The sequence below is a fragment of the Stegodyphus dumicola genome, chromosome 10 (assembly GCF_044657685.1).
Source record: "Stegodyphus dumicola isolate Sdum_Otavi_A_Nest chromosome 10, ASM4465768v1".
NCBI lineage: Eukaryota > Metazoa > Arthropoda > Arachnida > Araneae > Eresidae > Stegodyphus > Stegodyphus dumicola.
Window position 1 is genome coordinate 41,072,080 of NC_140777.1, and position 17,460 is coordinate 41,089,539.

A 17,460-nucleotide genomic window follows, 5' to 3' on the forward strand; every position below is an offset into this window, starting at 1 on the left:
CATTATAAAAAATATTTTGCAGTGTAATGGACTCAGTTTAAAATTTTGACCCTTTCCGGCACTCTTACCTCAAGCATTGTGCAAAACAATTTCAACAACAAAAAAAAACAAAAAAAAAAAAGGTTGGCAGTCTAATCAGGCCTAGAATTCTACTGAGGTAAAATTTTATAAAGACCGCATATACTGTTCTCAATTCTGTGGGTGCGCCCGAAGCGGCCTCACTGAATGAATAGAGCTTCGAAAAGACTGTTGATATGAGGACTGCTGGGAAGTGCGTAATACAATAAAAGAGTTTGCCTACAATTAAAAAATACTAGATTCTGATTACCATAGCAAATTTAGCATTACCCAGGTTGCACCATTCGGTGCTATGGCCTTCTACTATACACCCCCCCCCAAAAAAAGCTCTTGGTTATAATGATGATTATATACATATAAATGAAAAATGATAACTTGGCTATATGATATTTATATTATTTACATTTCATACTTTCATCCTTGCCCCCCCCCATGGTTGTATTTTTTGAAGCAAGTGACACCACCATTGAAAAAGCACAACCCAACATTGCATGTTTTGCACTTGTAGTGGGATCCTTATTGTATTCATTATTTGTAGGCAATTTGTTTTGCAGTTTCAGTGCTTCAGAAATGGTCAGCCCTTTCCGATCCATTTTCAAAATAATTAAAAATCAGGAAACGTAAATTAATATTATGTCTACAATTAAGAAAATATAAGCCATAAAATTAAACATCGACAGCTCAGAATTATCAAAATGTAGAGCTAACAAAACTTCTTTCAACGAAAAAGGAAAAAAGAGAACTAGTTTAGTGAAAAATCGAAGAGCTATCTTATAAAATTACCCCTGACCTTCAGAAAAGCATGGCAACAGTTTCTTAGTTGATTACCAAACCTCTCCTCCAAAAAGAAAGAAAAACAGGAAAAGAAACACAAGCGTGCCCCAACTTTCTGTTGTGAATGAGCTCACCGAAGGACACTGCTGTGAAACAAAGGTACAGATGTTGTTATGGTCCTAGTGTTTCAGTGATCCCACTCTGGGCACACCAGATGTTCATCATTTGATTTTAGGGAAGATTTCAAGATAAAAATTTAAAATTAATGTAGACTAAAGAGACCAGCATACAGCTAAGAAAATAACATAGAAATTTCTTTTCAAACAATTCTTTTATATCCTAAAAAATTTGGAAGGTTTCTATGAAAAATGATTAGCTAAAATGTATGGACTGGTTTGTGTTGTGCTGCCATATAATGTAAATAAAGAAGGTTAAAAGTGAGTTATAGTAGCCTATAAAACCTTTCGATTCAATTTTTGGGTGTGCCTAGATTTGGTTAATTGTGCCGGAAAGGGTTAATCAAATATTAGTGAAGTTGCTAAGCAATTGAAATTCAATAATTTGCATTTAATAAAATATGAATTTTGAATTTTCTGAAATTTTGAATTGACACAGTTTCTCAAAATATTAGCTATTCTGCTGTACAAAAGAAAAATTTTTAATTTTAGCAGAGATTTTTTAGTACCTCAACCTGTTAAGTTTACAAATTTTGATGTTTCTGGAAGAACTTATCAAGAATGATACCTAATGAAAAGTTATTTTGAAATCATAATGAATGCAACTGTTTAATACTGTTTTTCGTGTTATTAATCAGATGTTTAGAAATATATGATGATGATTAATTTATTATAATTAATGAATATAATTAATGAAAAATATGATGATGAATAATTTTTAATGCACAGCTTGGTTACTACGTTTTTATTTGGAAATAAATTTGTTGATGTTAATTTAACAGATCAAATATTAGAAAAATTATCAGTTATTACTTACGAATGGTGATTCAGTATACCTTAATAATCACTGCAAGGTGACTGATTCTTGAGTGATTATTCAGTGTATCTTAAAACTACTTACCACAAGGTTGCTTATTTATTGCTAAAATAATTATATGAAAATGCTGTTATAAATGGTGTTGAAATGCTTATTACTAAAATAAAGATAGCCAGATTTTTAATGAGACATGTTTATTCTTTGTTTTTATTTTTCATGCTATTTTTTTTTCTTTCAGTTTTTCAACGAGTGGCATGTTTCCCCTGTGAATACTTGATAGATGTTCACAAGCTTCTTTTTATGTCGGATTGTGATGTAGGTAACATTTTATATAATTTGAGTTTTTGGTCTAGACATGCATTGCAGAGTTATAAAATAGTTTAAGTTTTTACATCTGTTCTTCAGATTTTTTTTTTTTTTTTTCAGTCAGTCATATCTGTAACTTTCAGTTATCAATTTTTTTGTCCTCATTCAGAATTTAAAATATTAGTAATGCATGCTGTAATACATTCCAGGCTTGGTCATGAGTATGTAGTTAATGGGAGTAAATAAAGTCAAGTGAAGTTTGTTTCTTTATATGGATCATGTACATGCTGATGCATTCTTCAGTGTTGCTTAAATTACTTAAGCAGTTGGAGATAACTCTTTGAAGACCATAACGCCCCAGGCAGCCTTTCATTCAAAGCACAGTGACCACAAACAGCCGAAATTCCGGTGTTTTCCTTCCTTCCCCAAAGTATGCAGTAGCAGGTGCAGTTCCCCCAAATGTATTGTGTCAGTTTATTGCAAACAGCTTGCTCTAAAAGGATTGTATCATTTTGAATCATCAAAGGATTGTGGATTCATATCATTATTTGTTAGAAGTAGAAAGGATGTCATTTGAAATTTTTACTCTCCTTTGTGCATTAATGGGTGGAATGGAGGGGAAATTGCTGTTACTCTCAAAAACTTTCAGGCAGTTCATTATTTCTACATAAATGTTAGCGAAAGCTTCTGTTTTCAAAGAATTAAGTGCATTCTGGGGGAAATGTTATTTTCCTTATTGTTAGTTTTCAGTGTTTTATGAAGGCCAAATATGGACCAAACTGTTAACAGAAGCAGAAAAATTTTTAGCATTAAATAAATATTTTTTCACTTAAGTTGTTGCATTTTTATTTTCCCAAAGTAACTCTCTAAAAATGTTGCTGCTACTTTTTAGAAGTTAATTATTTATAAAATCCTTATAATTGGTATGTCTTGAACAAGTTAGTTATCTCAAAAATTCACTGGAAGAATTTGAAAGTTGCTATGAGGAAATTATTGTAATAATTCACTTAAACGATTATCAGAAAATTGTGGTATTTTCAAGGTAGAAAATAAGCTTTCATTTCAGGTCAGACCAGAAGAATCTTTTACTAGGAATTGACTAACTAAAAAATCTTACTCCTGAGTGACGATATTCAGTATCTGCAAATTTACAAAATTTTGATGGTTTTTGTTTACTTATTGTAAAAATGCCTGTATATTTTAATTGCAGTCATTTATTCATGTCTGTATATAAGTTTTAAATGGGGAGAAAGCATTTTTTCAATACTATTCAGTACTTTTTTATACACATAAGGTGTAAAATGAGTGTTTCTGGTAGTTATGCAGTTGGCTATTAAAAGTCCAAAACCAGGCCAAATTTGCTTCTGATGTTAATAATTATCTTTGACAGTATGCATTGTTATACAGCTTGGTGATAGAGAGGATGACATGTCACCATTGATGTTAACCATGTGTCGGTTAATGCCTTTCTGAGAGGATGCCATACTTCATCAGTAGTAGTAGTTCTTACATATATAAAAAGTTTGGAAGAATGTGGCTGCAAGTTTTATTTCCTTAAATGTTCGTATTTTACATTGATTCTTAAAAAAAGTGGAGTATATTGTGAAAACAGTTTCAGCACTACGAGCACTTAATAAAATAAAATTTGAACTTTTTATATAGTTCTTGTGTAAATAAAATTCTAATTTGTACAATATTCAGCTATTCTTTACTAATTCAGTGTAGTTCCATATCGTATGCAAAATTTCCAACAGGATTTGTTGTTAATATTTATTCTGAGCCAGGCACAAGTTTAGCTAATGAGTGCAGAACCATTAATTGCTTTAAAAAAAAAAAAAAACTTTTGTATTGTAGTTGTGCTCCATATTTGTCGAAAATTTTTTTAATTTCCATTATTAATAAGCAATGAAAACTGATCTGTCAGTACATTCATAAATGAAATATCTTTGTGCCTTTTTTGCATATGAACAGTTGGATATTTTTTGTATAACCTGATGAACACTTAAATGTTTGGAATTTTTACTTTTTGTGACCATGGAAAAAATTAAATATTATATTAGTTGAGTTCTGAACTGAGAAAACTTATTCTTAGAAATATATTGAATACTTTGAGAAATAAAAAATCTACATCCGCATATAAGTTATAATCAAAAAGTTCACAGGAAGTGTGGTAAAACATGGAGAGATTTAGCTGGAATTTTAGCACAATACTATATAACTTTATAAGAGATTTAATCATAACAGTTGATAGGTAGATCAATAAGTTTTTCTTTTTTTAAATAACCAGAGTCATATGTCTGAAACAGAAGTTGATACGGTACATTCATAAAGTTTTATTTAAGGTATTGAAAGAAAATGCTCCATTTTATGCTAACACTGCCAGAATTTTACCATGGATGAGCTTACTTTGAATGCAAATAGTCTTCCACTCAACCATCCACAATATTCAGGAAGGAAATTATCAGAGTAGGAAAAGTTATGTCTGGTAAATAAGTGGCTATTAGATATGTTTGCAGAGATTGCAGGTACTTCATTATTTAGCAATGCAAAATTATATTTTCAAAAAATAGCTTTTTTTTAAATTAAAAAAAGTCTTGAATCATTGAACAGTTAACGTAAGCTCAAAAAACAAATTGTGAGAGGTTTTTGGAGTAACTTTCAACCTTGCTTCAGCAGAATTTGGAAGCATTTTTACACAATATTTGATTATGGATAAAGTGTGGGTCCTGACACTAATTTTTAAAAAGAAAGAGGCGGAGACCTTGAAACATACTGTTGTCGTGTGAATAAGAAGATTCATGAATCTCATTAGTGATTCATGTGACTTTGTCCTTTTTAAAACTCTACAGAAAAACATTCACAGGATGCATTTTGTATGTGGGGAATAATATGAATACATAAAATGTTGAATTTTAGAACTTGGAGAAACATATACTGCCATACTAGGGAACTACATATATGTAAGATATAAGAAAATACAATAGCTTCTTTAAAAATAATTGGCGACCTCAAATTTAACTATTTTAGATTTGGTGCTCTCCCCCCCCTCCCCTTCCAAATTCATCTGTTCTCCTAAATTTAAGATCTTTCCGTGTTAACACCGCTTGAAAAAGGCAACTAAAACTAAAATTGGCCAATCATAAGTTATCTCTACTATTGCATTTACTTCGAATACCACTCGTAAGCTAACTGCGTCATCTTCCTTTTCCTAGCTTCCACCACACCATGCTGCTTTGCTTCCCTGCCTAAAATGCCTACGACTTATTTTTTAAAATGGTGTACATAGGATTTGCTGTAATTCATTATGATTGGAGAAATATCTACTAAGATGATTTTATATATTTGAAAATAAAGATTGGTGATTTGTTGAAATCCAGTTTCGTCATCTCCATCTCTTCTTGCCACTCAGCCATCACAACTACACATCAAAATACATACATAAAGTCTGTCAGGATCAACCTGGTGGAAGTTTTCCCAGTTGGAATAGCTTCCAACATTTCCAAGTAACTGCGAAAGAAAAATTAGAAAAGAGTGTTTAATGCTGAACATTATCGAACTTCTTATTTGTTGTCCCCCTTCATTTGCCTGTTCATGATTTGTTTGTGATTCCGAAGATATTTTGCTCCAGATCTGCTGCATCAGTTTTTCTGTGTTAAGGCTGTACTTATAGTGAAAAAAAGTGATTATTAAGTGTCTCAGTGATTTTGGGTGTTTGTGCGTATAGAAAAGTGCGCAGCCACTGAAAGGTAATAACGAAGAAACCGTAGTTACTCCCATTATATGTATGGTGTTAAAATATATATAATTTATCAATATGGAAATTAGTATCATAAATATTTGTGTATGTTACATTTAATTATAAGTAATGATTATGTAAAAGTTTTTATTTGTGATACTCTGTAATAACAAGAACCTTCCCTAAAAAATTATGATTATGTGAACTCTTAAACAAAAAGACTTTTGTACTAAAATGTTAAAAAATTTAGAAGGCCTCTAAAAAGTAAATTTATTTTTAAAAATTGATATTCAAAATTTATACTTTGTAGTTAATTGATTATGTTTATCAAAATTTTATGATTTGCATTTTTTTTTTTTTTTTTTTTTTTTTTCCATTTGCTAGTACTTTAATGCTTTTTCTTTAAAAAGGCTTCTCTGTCACTATGCCTTTTCTCCTTGAAGGGGGATATGTAAGATATAAGAAAATATGATAGCTGCTTTAAAAATAACTAACTGGCAACCTCAAAATTAACTAGTTTAGATTTAGTGATCCCCCCCCTAAAATCATCTTTCCCCCCAAATTTGAGATCCTTCCATGTTATATAACACCGCTTGAAAAAGGCAAATAAAACTAAAATTTAACCAATCATAACTTGTCTCTCTCTCTTTTTTTTTTTAAATCTAAAAACAAAACTTTTAATGTTTTAGGAAATGATTAGGAAAATGCATTTACAATGTGTCTAATTTTTTTATGTAGTTTTAAAACATTTTAATTAGCAAGGAATTTAATTTATCTTTTTATTTATATAGCCCAAAGTCATTAGACAAAATATATTTGGATTTAAAGGATTTTCTTTTGGTGTTGATTCTCCAGAGTTTCAGCAGAGAAAGATGTACTTGGAGTAGTAAGTATTGTTACATGTATACATGTTTGTAATGGATTAAATGCCCATCAAATCGATGATAGATTGATTAAATTTATTTTCCTGAAAGAAACAATTTACAGTTCTGTAACTTTTCACAGATGTATTTGTTCATCTGTTCTCAGTATGACAAAGAAAAATCAGTAGTTACCTCTTTAAACTGCTCATAATGTTAAACACAATGCAATGCAAAGCATATCTAAAGAGCGAAGCTTCCATGGAGATATCTCAATATTCCGAACTAAAAACAGCACTGATGTTGTCTCCAGTCTTATATAATTTTCCGCACCTGTTAAGAAATTCAGTATCTTTTTATTTCTTGAAATTGCTGGAAGGCATGTGCAGTTAGTTACACAAGGTATAATATGGTTACAGTTACAAAGGGATAGTATCAGCTAATTATTCAGGTTTCAGACCAAAATGTCGCCAAATGGTCTCTAAGGCAACAAAACTTGGTCGCTAGAACCAGGGCTATCTTGGATTCGGGAGATCTCAATGTTAAATGGGATATGCTCCTGTAATCTTATTTTTCTGCTGATGCTTAACTTTCTTGAAGCCTTTCATGTTGCATTATATTGAGTTGTCCGGAAATTTCAAGCCGATTTTTGGTAGGTGGCATAACAAGAGGTCTGAATATATCAGAACGATTGATGAAAACAAATGACATGCATCTATATTGTAAAAGACTGTACTTCAGGCATATTTGGAAACATATTTTTCTTCTACCCGAAAGGCAAAAATGCTACGCAATCAGCAAATAAGATGTGTGCTGTTATGTAGAAGGTGCTATAGCTGTAAAAACTGTGTGGAAGTGGTTTGCTAAGTTTAAAGCTGGTGATTTCGACCTTAAAAATCAAGAATGCCCTTGTAGGCCTTCTGCCACAGATGAAGATAAGATTAAAACACTGTTTGACACCTAAATTAGCATAAATGCTAAATATATCAAAATTCACCATTCCGCAACCATTAACCTACATAAACCGTTTCAACGTATGGGTTCCCTATTATTTAACAGAGAAAAATATGATGCTTTCTATTTGTGACTCTCTTTATAAACACAGCAAAGAAACACAATTTTTGAAGCAAGCAGTGATGGGGTATGAGAGATTAGATGATTTATAAAAATACTGAGGGAAAGTGGTCTTGGGAAAAGCGGAATGAACTCCAAAACCCGGTATTCATCCAAAGAAAGTCGCGCTGTGTGTCTGGTGGGATTGAAAAAGGACCTTGTATTACGAGCTTTTACCAAACAACGAGACAATAAATTCTGAGAATTATTGTTCCCAGTTAGACGAATTGAAGACAGCTATTGAACAAAAATGTCCAGAAATAGCAAATTAGAAGGGGTGTTTTGTTTTATCAGAGCAAGTACGTGGCCTTATGTGATTTTGATAACTGGACAAAAGTTGTTTGATCTTGGTTGGCATGTCATACTCTATCCACCGTACTCACCAGATCTTGCACTTTCTGATTTCCACCTTTCATTATCAACTATTTCGATCATTACAAAATTCTTTTATTGGAAAAACCTTATTGGTTGAGATAAATTATCACATAGAATAGTTACTCGCTGGAAAACCTGAGAGATTCTAGAAGGACGGAATTTCACATTGCCTGAAAGATGGGAAAAGATTGTAGAACAGAATGGCACCTATATAATTTAATAAATGTATATTAAAATTTAAATCTTCTGCATTTCAATTATCTTTTATTATCACCACGAACTTTCCATTCAACTCAAAAACTATTATGATTTTAAATATTTCATTAAAATTATTTACATATACAATTATTACATATATTGAAAATGCAACACCAAGAAGGAGTGGTCAGAAATTTATGCACATTTTAGAATAGCCACACGTCACTGAGTTATGTGAATGATGTTAAATGCACAGCTCTCCGATGCATGTGAAGTAAGATATAAAGGAAGGAATGTGCAAAATGGGCAATATCCATGTCGTTATTTCTGCCAGACGAATTTTTGAAAAAGGTTTCTGTCCCGGAGGATACGTGTAATAGAAGAGAATGGCTAGGCTACCGTCAACAAAGGCACTTCAGCAGATAGACGTTTTTACGAGGGGTTTGGTGATCGGACTGAGAAGGGTGGGTTGGTCTTTACGTCAAATCGCAGCTGATACCCACATGGATGCGAGCACGGTGCATTGGCTATGGCGAACATGGTTGGAACAAGGAAATGTGGGAAGAAGGAGGGGTGCAGGTGCAGCCAGAGTGACGTCAGCATGCGTGGATCAATGCATCCGCCAACAAGCTGTGGCGGTCCCGCAAGTCACTTGTACCGCGATTCTGCAGCATGTGCAAGGTACACTGGATGTTCTCCTGTCGACCAGAACCATTTCCGGTCGATTGGTTGAACAAGGCCTGCACTCACGGCGTCCGTTGACCCCACAGCATAGACGCCAACGTTTAGAATGATGCCAGAGTGGAGTGATGTGGATGACAGAATGACGAAACATTGTGTTCTCAGATGAGTCACTCTTCTGTTTATCCAGTGACAGTCGACGCATACGTGTGTGGCGTTGCGTCGACTGTCACTGGATAAACAGAAGACAGATCTAATCGGGCTGTAACTGTTAAAAGCCCCTATGCGCGACAACATGGCATAATGGTTTGGGGCGCTATTGCCTATGATTCCAATTTATCTCTAGTTTGTATTCAGGGCACTATGACGGCCCAACGATACTTGGATAATGTACTGCAACCGGTGGAAATCCCCTACCTTCAGGGGCTGCCTAACGCAATTTTTCAGCTGGATAACGCCTGACCACACAGTTCTCGCATCTGCCAACATGCTGTGCATGGTATACAGATGCTTCCCTGGCCACTGTACTCTCCTGACCTGTCACCAATCGAACATGTGTGGGATGTGATTGGACGCCGTTTACAAACTCTGCCCCTGCCTCGTTCAGAAGACGAATTGTGGCAAATGGTTGAAAGGGGAATAACCATCCCTCAGGACACCATCCGCACTTTCATTGACTCTATGCCTAGACGTGTTTCTTTTAGCATCACTGTCCGCGGTGGTCCTACATCCTACTGAGCTGATGCCGTTCTCGCTCTGTAGTCTGACTATCATTTTGAAATAAAGATCACTTATTGCTGCTTTCTGTCTCTTTTTCCAAATTTCACCACTTTCTGACCATTCCTTCTTGGTGTTGCATTTTCAATGTCGAGCAGTGTATATAAATTTCATAGCAGTATTTTTTAGCTGTAGTTTGATAGTGTCCGACCTCGATATATAGGTGGCAGCACAAATCAACTGATCTGGGGGGACTTGTTTGTGTGTCTCATTTGATAACTTCCAGTCAAAGTTTCAGCTGTTTTGAACGTGATTTTTTTTGCTTGACATTTATTTTTGTGAGTTGATGTAACTATTGTTGTGAAAACGGAAAAAAATCTGTTATCAAACTGTCCATTAGATACTTGTTTTTGAAAGTTAATGTGCCTATAAAAATTAAAGAAGAGCTGGATGCTGTGTGTGGGTACTCTGCACCATCATTCACATCTGTGAAATTTTGTAGAGCTGAATGTAAATGTGGCTAATCCAGCTTAGGTGATGATGAACATTAAGGAAGGCCAAAAACTGCAACCGCTGACGAAAACATCATTAAAGTTCACCAACTGTTGCTGGATGGCTGTCGAGTCAAGGTTAGAGAGATAGTAGATGCTTTGAGCATGTCCAAAGAACGTTTTTGTCACGTTTTGAACCACAATTTAGGTATGCATAAACTGGTTGTGCATTGGGTTCGCATTTGCTCACTTTGGACCCAAAACATATTCGAATGAACATATGCACCAGTGCAATAAATCAGTTTTTTTTTTTTTTTTTTCAATGATTAATCATTGTAATTAAAACCTAAATTCATCATTATGACCCAGAAACAAAAATACAGTCAAAACTGCAAAGAAGAAATCTGCTCCAAAAAAGGCAAAAACTGTTCCTTCTACTTGGAAAGTGATGGTGAATGTTTTCTGAGATAGCCATGGAATTATCTGAATAGATAAGGGAAAACCATTCTAGAACATTCTATGCAATGTTACTTGACAAGCTGAAGGCAGAAATTGAGGAAATACTGCTATGTGTGTGAAAGAAAAAAAAAAAAAAAAAAAATTGTTTCCTCATGACTGTGCTGTGTCTCGCATCTCACCAGTTGTAATGGCAAAAGTCCATAAATTATAGTTTAAACTGCTTGACCATGTACTCTATTTGCCAGACCTAGCTCCAAGTGACTTTTCTTTTCTTTCTTTCTTTCTTTTTTTTTTTTTTTTTTCTTTTCTGTTCTCCAAACCAAGAGAAGCCTTGGAGAACAAAGATTTTCGTCAGATGGGGAAGTTATGAACTTCTTTAATAACTGTTTTGCAGAGAAAGATTCCACATATTATTTGGATAGGTTAAAAGTATGGAAGCATCTGTAGGAAAAATATATATAGGTTGAAAAATAACAATACTTTTGGAGAAAATTTTTCTTCTTTCATTGTTAGTTTGTAAACATTTCAGACAGTTAGACTTCAGCTGTATATTATTAGTACAGATGCTACTCATGCTTCTGTTTGGATCCTTCTTGGTCTTTGAAAAAATTAAAACCTTTTTTTTTAATACATAAAATTACCGAAACTCTCTAAGCAACATATGAGCATTGTTTATATTTTCCAGTATACTAATCATTTAGTCCAGATAGTGAATTTCATAAAAATGTTTGATATTTCCAATTAGACATCTTATGATTTAAATCGGAATAAAAAAAAAAAAGAAAATATTCTTAAGAATAGTGTTTATTGCTTTGAAATTGTTTGGTTACTCAATAACCAGCAGATAAAACTCTAAAGTTAATTACTGAATGGCAATATACTGGCACATGGAAGGTAAAAATATTTTATTTCAAGCAGTGGCAGACACATTGCTCTTAAGTAGTTAAGTTTGTTTTTTAAAATTGAAACATAAATATGCATTTTGCTCGATGGCAACAGTCTGTCGTGTGAAATTTTAAAAAAAGGTTTTGTTTTCAGCTGTGGTGCTGTTTTCACTTTTAATTACCTAAATTTTTTAATCAAAAATTCGTTAAATTCACAAAAAAAATATGAAATAAATTGAAAAAAATCAAAATCCAGGCTTTAACCCTTTCAGGACCAGTGTTGCTTATGCGCGACGCAGCAGTTCCACTCTTACTATCCCAATGTTGGGTATATGTGAAGAGCTCCTATCAATCTCTTCAGCCCAGCATCTCATATACGGAACTTCTCGTATACTGAAAACAGAACTTTTATATATATATATATATATATATAATTTTTAAGTGTCGGTAGATGGGGCTAAATGGCAATTATTCTCACATCGGTTAAGTTGTGTGGCTTTTGACCTTCATGTATGAGCATCAATTTCTGACCTTCATGTATGAGTATCAGTTTATGTTCTGAGCTTCTGGTTTTGATTTAGTGGTGTAAACAAACTGGGAATCACAGCTCTCTAGGGACACCAGTGTATTTATTTTGTTAAATTTTTTTTTGCTTTGTTTTCAATCTTTGCGTTTTTCGTTATTAAAACGTGGAGAAATGCATTCAGGGCCTTTTATTTTATTTTGTGTGTGTGTTAGAGAATCCTGCTTGCTACTTTACTTTGCTGATCTTGTAACTTGTATCTACAATTTTTAAATAGTGAAAAAATAAATTCCATTGCTAAATAACTGAGATTAAATTTTGAAAAATTAATGCAGTTCGTAGATTATACTTTTGTTTCAAGATTTACACTATTTAATTCTTCATTGTCCAGATTTTTTTAAGGATGTATTTGACTGAAGCTTGTAATTCTGCAGTGATGATTTAGTATTCTTTAAATTGTACTGTATATAAATATGAATGCTTATTATAGTATTTTTCAGTTTAACATTTCACAGTTTAAGAAAAATATCCAGTGTCCTAACTACTAGATCAGTTGATTTAAGGAATTCTACCAAACATGAGTTGGCAACTCATTTAACGCAGGTGCTTGCTGAATATTGTAATACTTATGTAGGTATGTATGATGACTGTTTTACAAAACCTTTTTCAATTCTTTTTTATTGAATTGCATAAAATCCTGTTACTCCATTACTTAATTTTAAGCATTATGCAGAATACTTCCAGTCTGTTTTTTACAAATTTTATTAATCTGATAACTCCCTCCCACCTTCTCTCAGATTTTGTTATTTGCATTCATGAGCAGCATGTTATTGCAGCACGTCTGATTTTAATCAGGATTTCCACAGAGAGATTTAAAAACTTGCTGTTTATAATCAAATTCTGTGTGTTCATGGGTCTTATCCACTCTAATATTTAAGAGCTAAAATTTGAAGGGTACTGAATATTATAAAATTTTTACTTCCTTGTATGAAGTAAAGGAAGAAATTGGAATTGCGAAAAATTTCTAGTATCGTATTTCAATGAAAATATCAATTTTGACCGCTCTTGAATCCATTTGCATGATGTTTTTTTGCATGTCATCTGTACATATGGATAGAATAAAGGACTTTTTTTCCAAAACTCATTGTAAAATTAATTCAGAAGAGATTTTTTTTGGGACATCTCTGTATGTACGTGTCTTGCATAACTCAAAAACGAGTTAGAATGTTGAAATTTTGTAGATGGTACTGCTATAACATGTAATTGTTCACCTCCCTTTTTCGTTTTAATCGGCCAAATGGAACATTTATATCAATAGTATTTATTATATGTTTGGTGAGGTATATATATATAGAGAGAGAGACACACACATATATATATATACCTCACCAAACATATATAAATAAATGTTGTTAAGATCTGATTAAGGTTTTTATGCCTTTAGTTAATCTGCATGCAATAACTGTAGAATTATTAATAATTTAAAAGTTTAAGTGGAGTTAAGCTTAACGTGGCCTCCATATGTTTACATCTGAAACTCTTTGCAGAATAGTGAATTAAATCAGTTTGTGCACCAGTTTCAGTGCCTTTTTGCTCAATGTGTCCTAAAGTTAATTAGCTGGTCAAGTTCCTTTATTTGCATAAAAACTAATTCTAAAAAAATTTTATCATCTGTTTATAAGTGAATTTGTTGTTTGATTTTTCTGTATTTTACAGTTTTTAATAAAGATTGAGTTTTCATGTATTTTGGCTTTGCTGCGAAGTGATAACCGCAATAATTAAATTAGAAAGTCATCTCTAATGAAATTTGAGGAAATACTGTAATTTCCGGAAGAAAGGCCGCATCAGCGTAAACGCCGCAATAGATTAAATTGCGCGTGACATTGTCGTGGGCCATATAGATGCAAAATCTCAACCTAAGTCCTGATATATGACATATCAGTTAATAAAAATGCATGAAATGAAACCATAACTCAAAAATGAATTAAAGAAATGTTGAAAATATATTAATGTTCACGTATGTACTTATATTTACTCACTAAAGAAGTCCTTATTTGTAATACTCAGACTATATTATAAAAAATGTTGCAACAACGAAATATTAAATTTGTATGACAAAAGGAAATTTTAAATTTTACTTACAAAAGGAATTACAGCAAACTATACATCACATGAAGCCATCAAAATCTGATTCTTCACTCTCTGAATTAAAAAGATTTAGTAAATCCTGATCGAAGTCTTCCAGATCGTCACATTCATCCTCTTGGTTTACAGTCTCTTTATCTAAGGATATAATTTCAGCTTCATTGAACCCTGCTGTTATTGACGATGTTTTTACCAATTTCCATGCACTTCCTACCCGTTTTGCAACTTCTTCATAAGATGCTCTACGCATTTTATCGCTTTTGGTATACATATGCAATCCTTCACTCGTCCAACGCTCCCACCGCTTTCGGACTTCAGCTTTGAAGGATTTATTACCTGACAAATCTAATGGTTGTAAGATTTTTGTCAAACCACCAGGAATTATTGCTACGGTCATAGACAATTTTTGACATCAAATTTTCACTGACTCAAGTAAATGAGCACGCATGGAATCCATTACAGTCAAAAGTCGTTAATCCGGACTCGTCGGGACTTCGATTCCGGATTATCGATTTTTCCGGATTATAGATCATCAGTTTAAATCTCGTAAGATGGCATGCAGAAATTCTAAAATTAAAAATATGAAACCGTAATTTATGAAATAAAGAACAATTATGATCTAAAGGGTATCAAAATTTGTGAAAAGAAAAAGCTTAATATTTATTTGTTTACTTTATTAAACATTTCTTTCAATGTAAGTTGTTTAAGTTTTGCTTCGTTTCATGTGATAATACTTTCTCTTTAATTCTATTAAACAGACATAATTTCTTGTTCAGTTACAAAGTTCCGCAGTTCAAGTCCTATAATTGCTGTGTCAAGAACACCGACTAATTTGTCAATCGAAATTTTTTTGTTTTCAATAACCTCTGTCACTTTTCTTCGCTATCGGAAGCGAATTATAATGACGAAGAACTTGTTTTAAATCATATCAAAGACAGAGCATATCGAGATGAAATACTACATTTGGTAAGGAATTATAAGCCAAATAAAATAAAAACATCTGCGCTGAAGATAAGGATAGTGCTGACAAATCAACTTCCAATTCATTACGCGCCCGCCGCCGAGCAGCGTGAAATTGATAAACAGATTTCGGATTTCAAAACATACTTTCGCTTTAGATCCTTTACATATTAACAAATATATATCGGAAATTCTATTTGATATAATCGAAAGTTTAAGCTTACTTTTATAAAATTGCTCTTACAGTCTGCAAAAAATAATAAGCCGGATGCAATTCGAAAATTAAGGAACAACGCAACCATCAACATTAACTGAAATAGATAATTAGATAATTTTAGCTTATACGTCCATTATACATAAAATGCGCACGCGAAAACATATTCTGCACTTGCGCACACTCATATGCGCAGTCGTAAAAGGTCTTACGCGCACGCGTGAACGCCTCTGCGCATGTGTCAACGCGGCGCATGCGCAGAAAGTTTTTAGTTTTGATGTGCAGATTATAGATCATTCCGAATTATGGGTGTCCGAATTAACGACTTTTGACTGTATCAATAACCCTTTTGGTTGGAAAAAAGATCCCTTATGACACTGCCAACCTTTTTGTAGCCACTCATGCATGATTGTTTTGCACATCCAGCCATTCTCGTTTGCACAAATAATTATGTCATTTGGAAAATCTCCCTTCGGAATAGTCTTTCGGTTAAAAATGATCATCGGCTTTAGCTTGTCACCGTTTGCGGCACAAGCTAACACACATGTAAATGATGTTCTTTCATGCCCCGTTGTAAGCACAGATACAGTTTTTGCACCAGTTTCGTCAGGAGAGTCGAAAGCTAATGGCGTTTCATCCATTTTTATTATCTGTGACTGAAGAAGTTTTTTTGGGGGGTCAATAATATCATCACATATTTTAGAAAAGATGCCTTTTTATCCTGCCAGTCCATTGGTAATTGTTGCTTGACTGTTGTTCTAGTACGCACAGAAATATATTTTCTTTTCATAAATCTGCTACACCAGCAAGGCCCTCCTTTGAAATCATTTGTGTTCATTTGTTTTGCTATAAATTTTACTTGTAAGCAAATTTTTACATTCCCTTTCCTTGTTGGTCCTTTATCCAGTTTGCAAGGTCGTCCTCTAAATTCGGCCACCTTACAGTACCACTTCTTTTGGATCGTTTCTGTTGTGGCATGTTTTTAAGAAGTTCTTTTTCGGTTCTCCAACGCCGAGTACATCTCTCGTCCACTTCAAACTCTCGAGCTGCTGCTCTGTTTCCAATTTGTTCAGCACATGAAATTACATTAAGCTTAATCCTTTAACTGTCAAGTTATTTTGATGATTTGGGTACACAAATTGTCAAATTTTTTTATTGCAAAAACCAAATGTTTAGTACAAAATAAAATGTACTTAAGTAGTTAAAAATTGATATTTTGACGTACATGGGTAAAATTTTGAAAGTTTTGTAGCCACTGCATATTTTCTTTGAGGCGGCTGTCACTCAACATGGCAGTTACAAAGTTCGCTTCTAGTGGAGCATTATTTTCTAAAAATGAAAAAATTAACTATTTTCTAAAACATAAATAAATATAAGTGAATACCTATTAGTAGTTCAGTAATTCAGTCTTATGTGGTACAACTGGAAACACTTTTCCAAGCACAAACCAACTCCACAATCACTACACCAGAATCATGATTCCTTCCTTATCTTTTCCCCATTTTTATCCTTTTTCGAACAACACACTTTGCACTGTCTTGTAGGCTCACATTTCGCAGGAATAGGAGGAAAATGGGATATAAAATGTCGTTCAGTAAGACGGGCAGGGTTATCTATTGTAGGTGGTCTGCCAACATTCTTTTGTCCAGAAGCTGCATCATCTTATTTATGTAAAAGCTCTTCTACAACTTGGATTCGAAATTCTAAAAATGTAATACGTTTCCCAACTACATTTTTATAGAGCAAATATGAGTTCCAGAGTACCTTGTCTAGTAAATGTAAAAATATCTTTCTTATAATAAATAAAATATCTTATAATATTCTGACGTTTTCGGATTGTTGGATGAAAGGATATTTCCTGATCACAGCGATCTACACCACCCATAGTTAGATCGTAATTAGAAACAATCTTCGGCTTGAGTATATCGCCATTTTTTATTTTTAAGGCTGACC

General features: G+C 33.3%; 1 protein-coding gene across 5 annotated transcripts in view; it reads left to right on the forward strand.

The window, feature by feature from the left end:
- Nucleotides 1-17,460, forward strand: part of LOC118201423 (uncharacterized) — a 204,816-nt gene that overhangs the window by 127,599 nt on the left and 59,757 nt on the right. For all 5 annotated transcript variants that reach the window (XM_085824882.1, XM_085824880.1, XM_085824884.1 and 2 more), the window contains 3 exons: nucleotides 2,084-2,160; nucleotides 6,679-6,773; nucleotides 12,689-12,822. In XM_085824882.1, coding sequence (XP_085681008.1) covers nucleotides 2,084-2,160; nucleotides 6,679-6,773; nucleotides 12,689-12,822 — 306 coding nt within the window. The remainder of the gene's footprint in view (nucleotides 1-2,083; nucleotides 2,161-6,678; nucleotides 6,774-12,688; nucleotides 12,823-17,460) is intronic.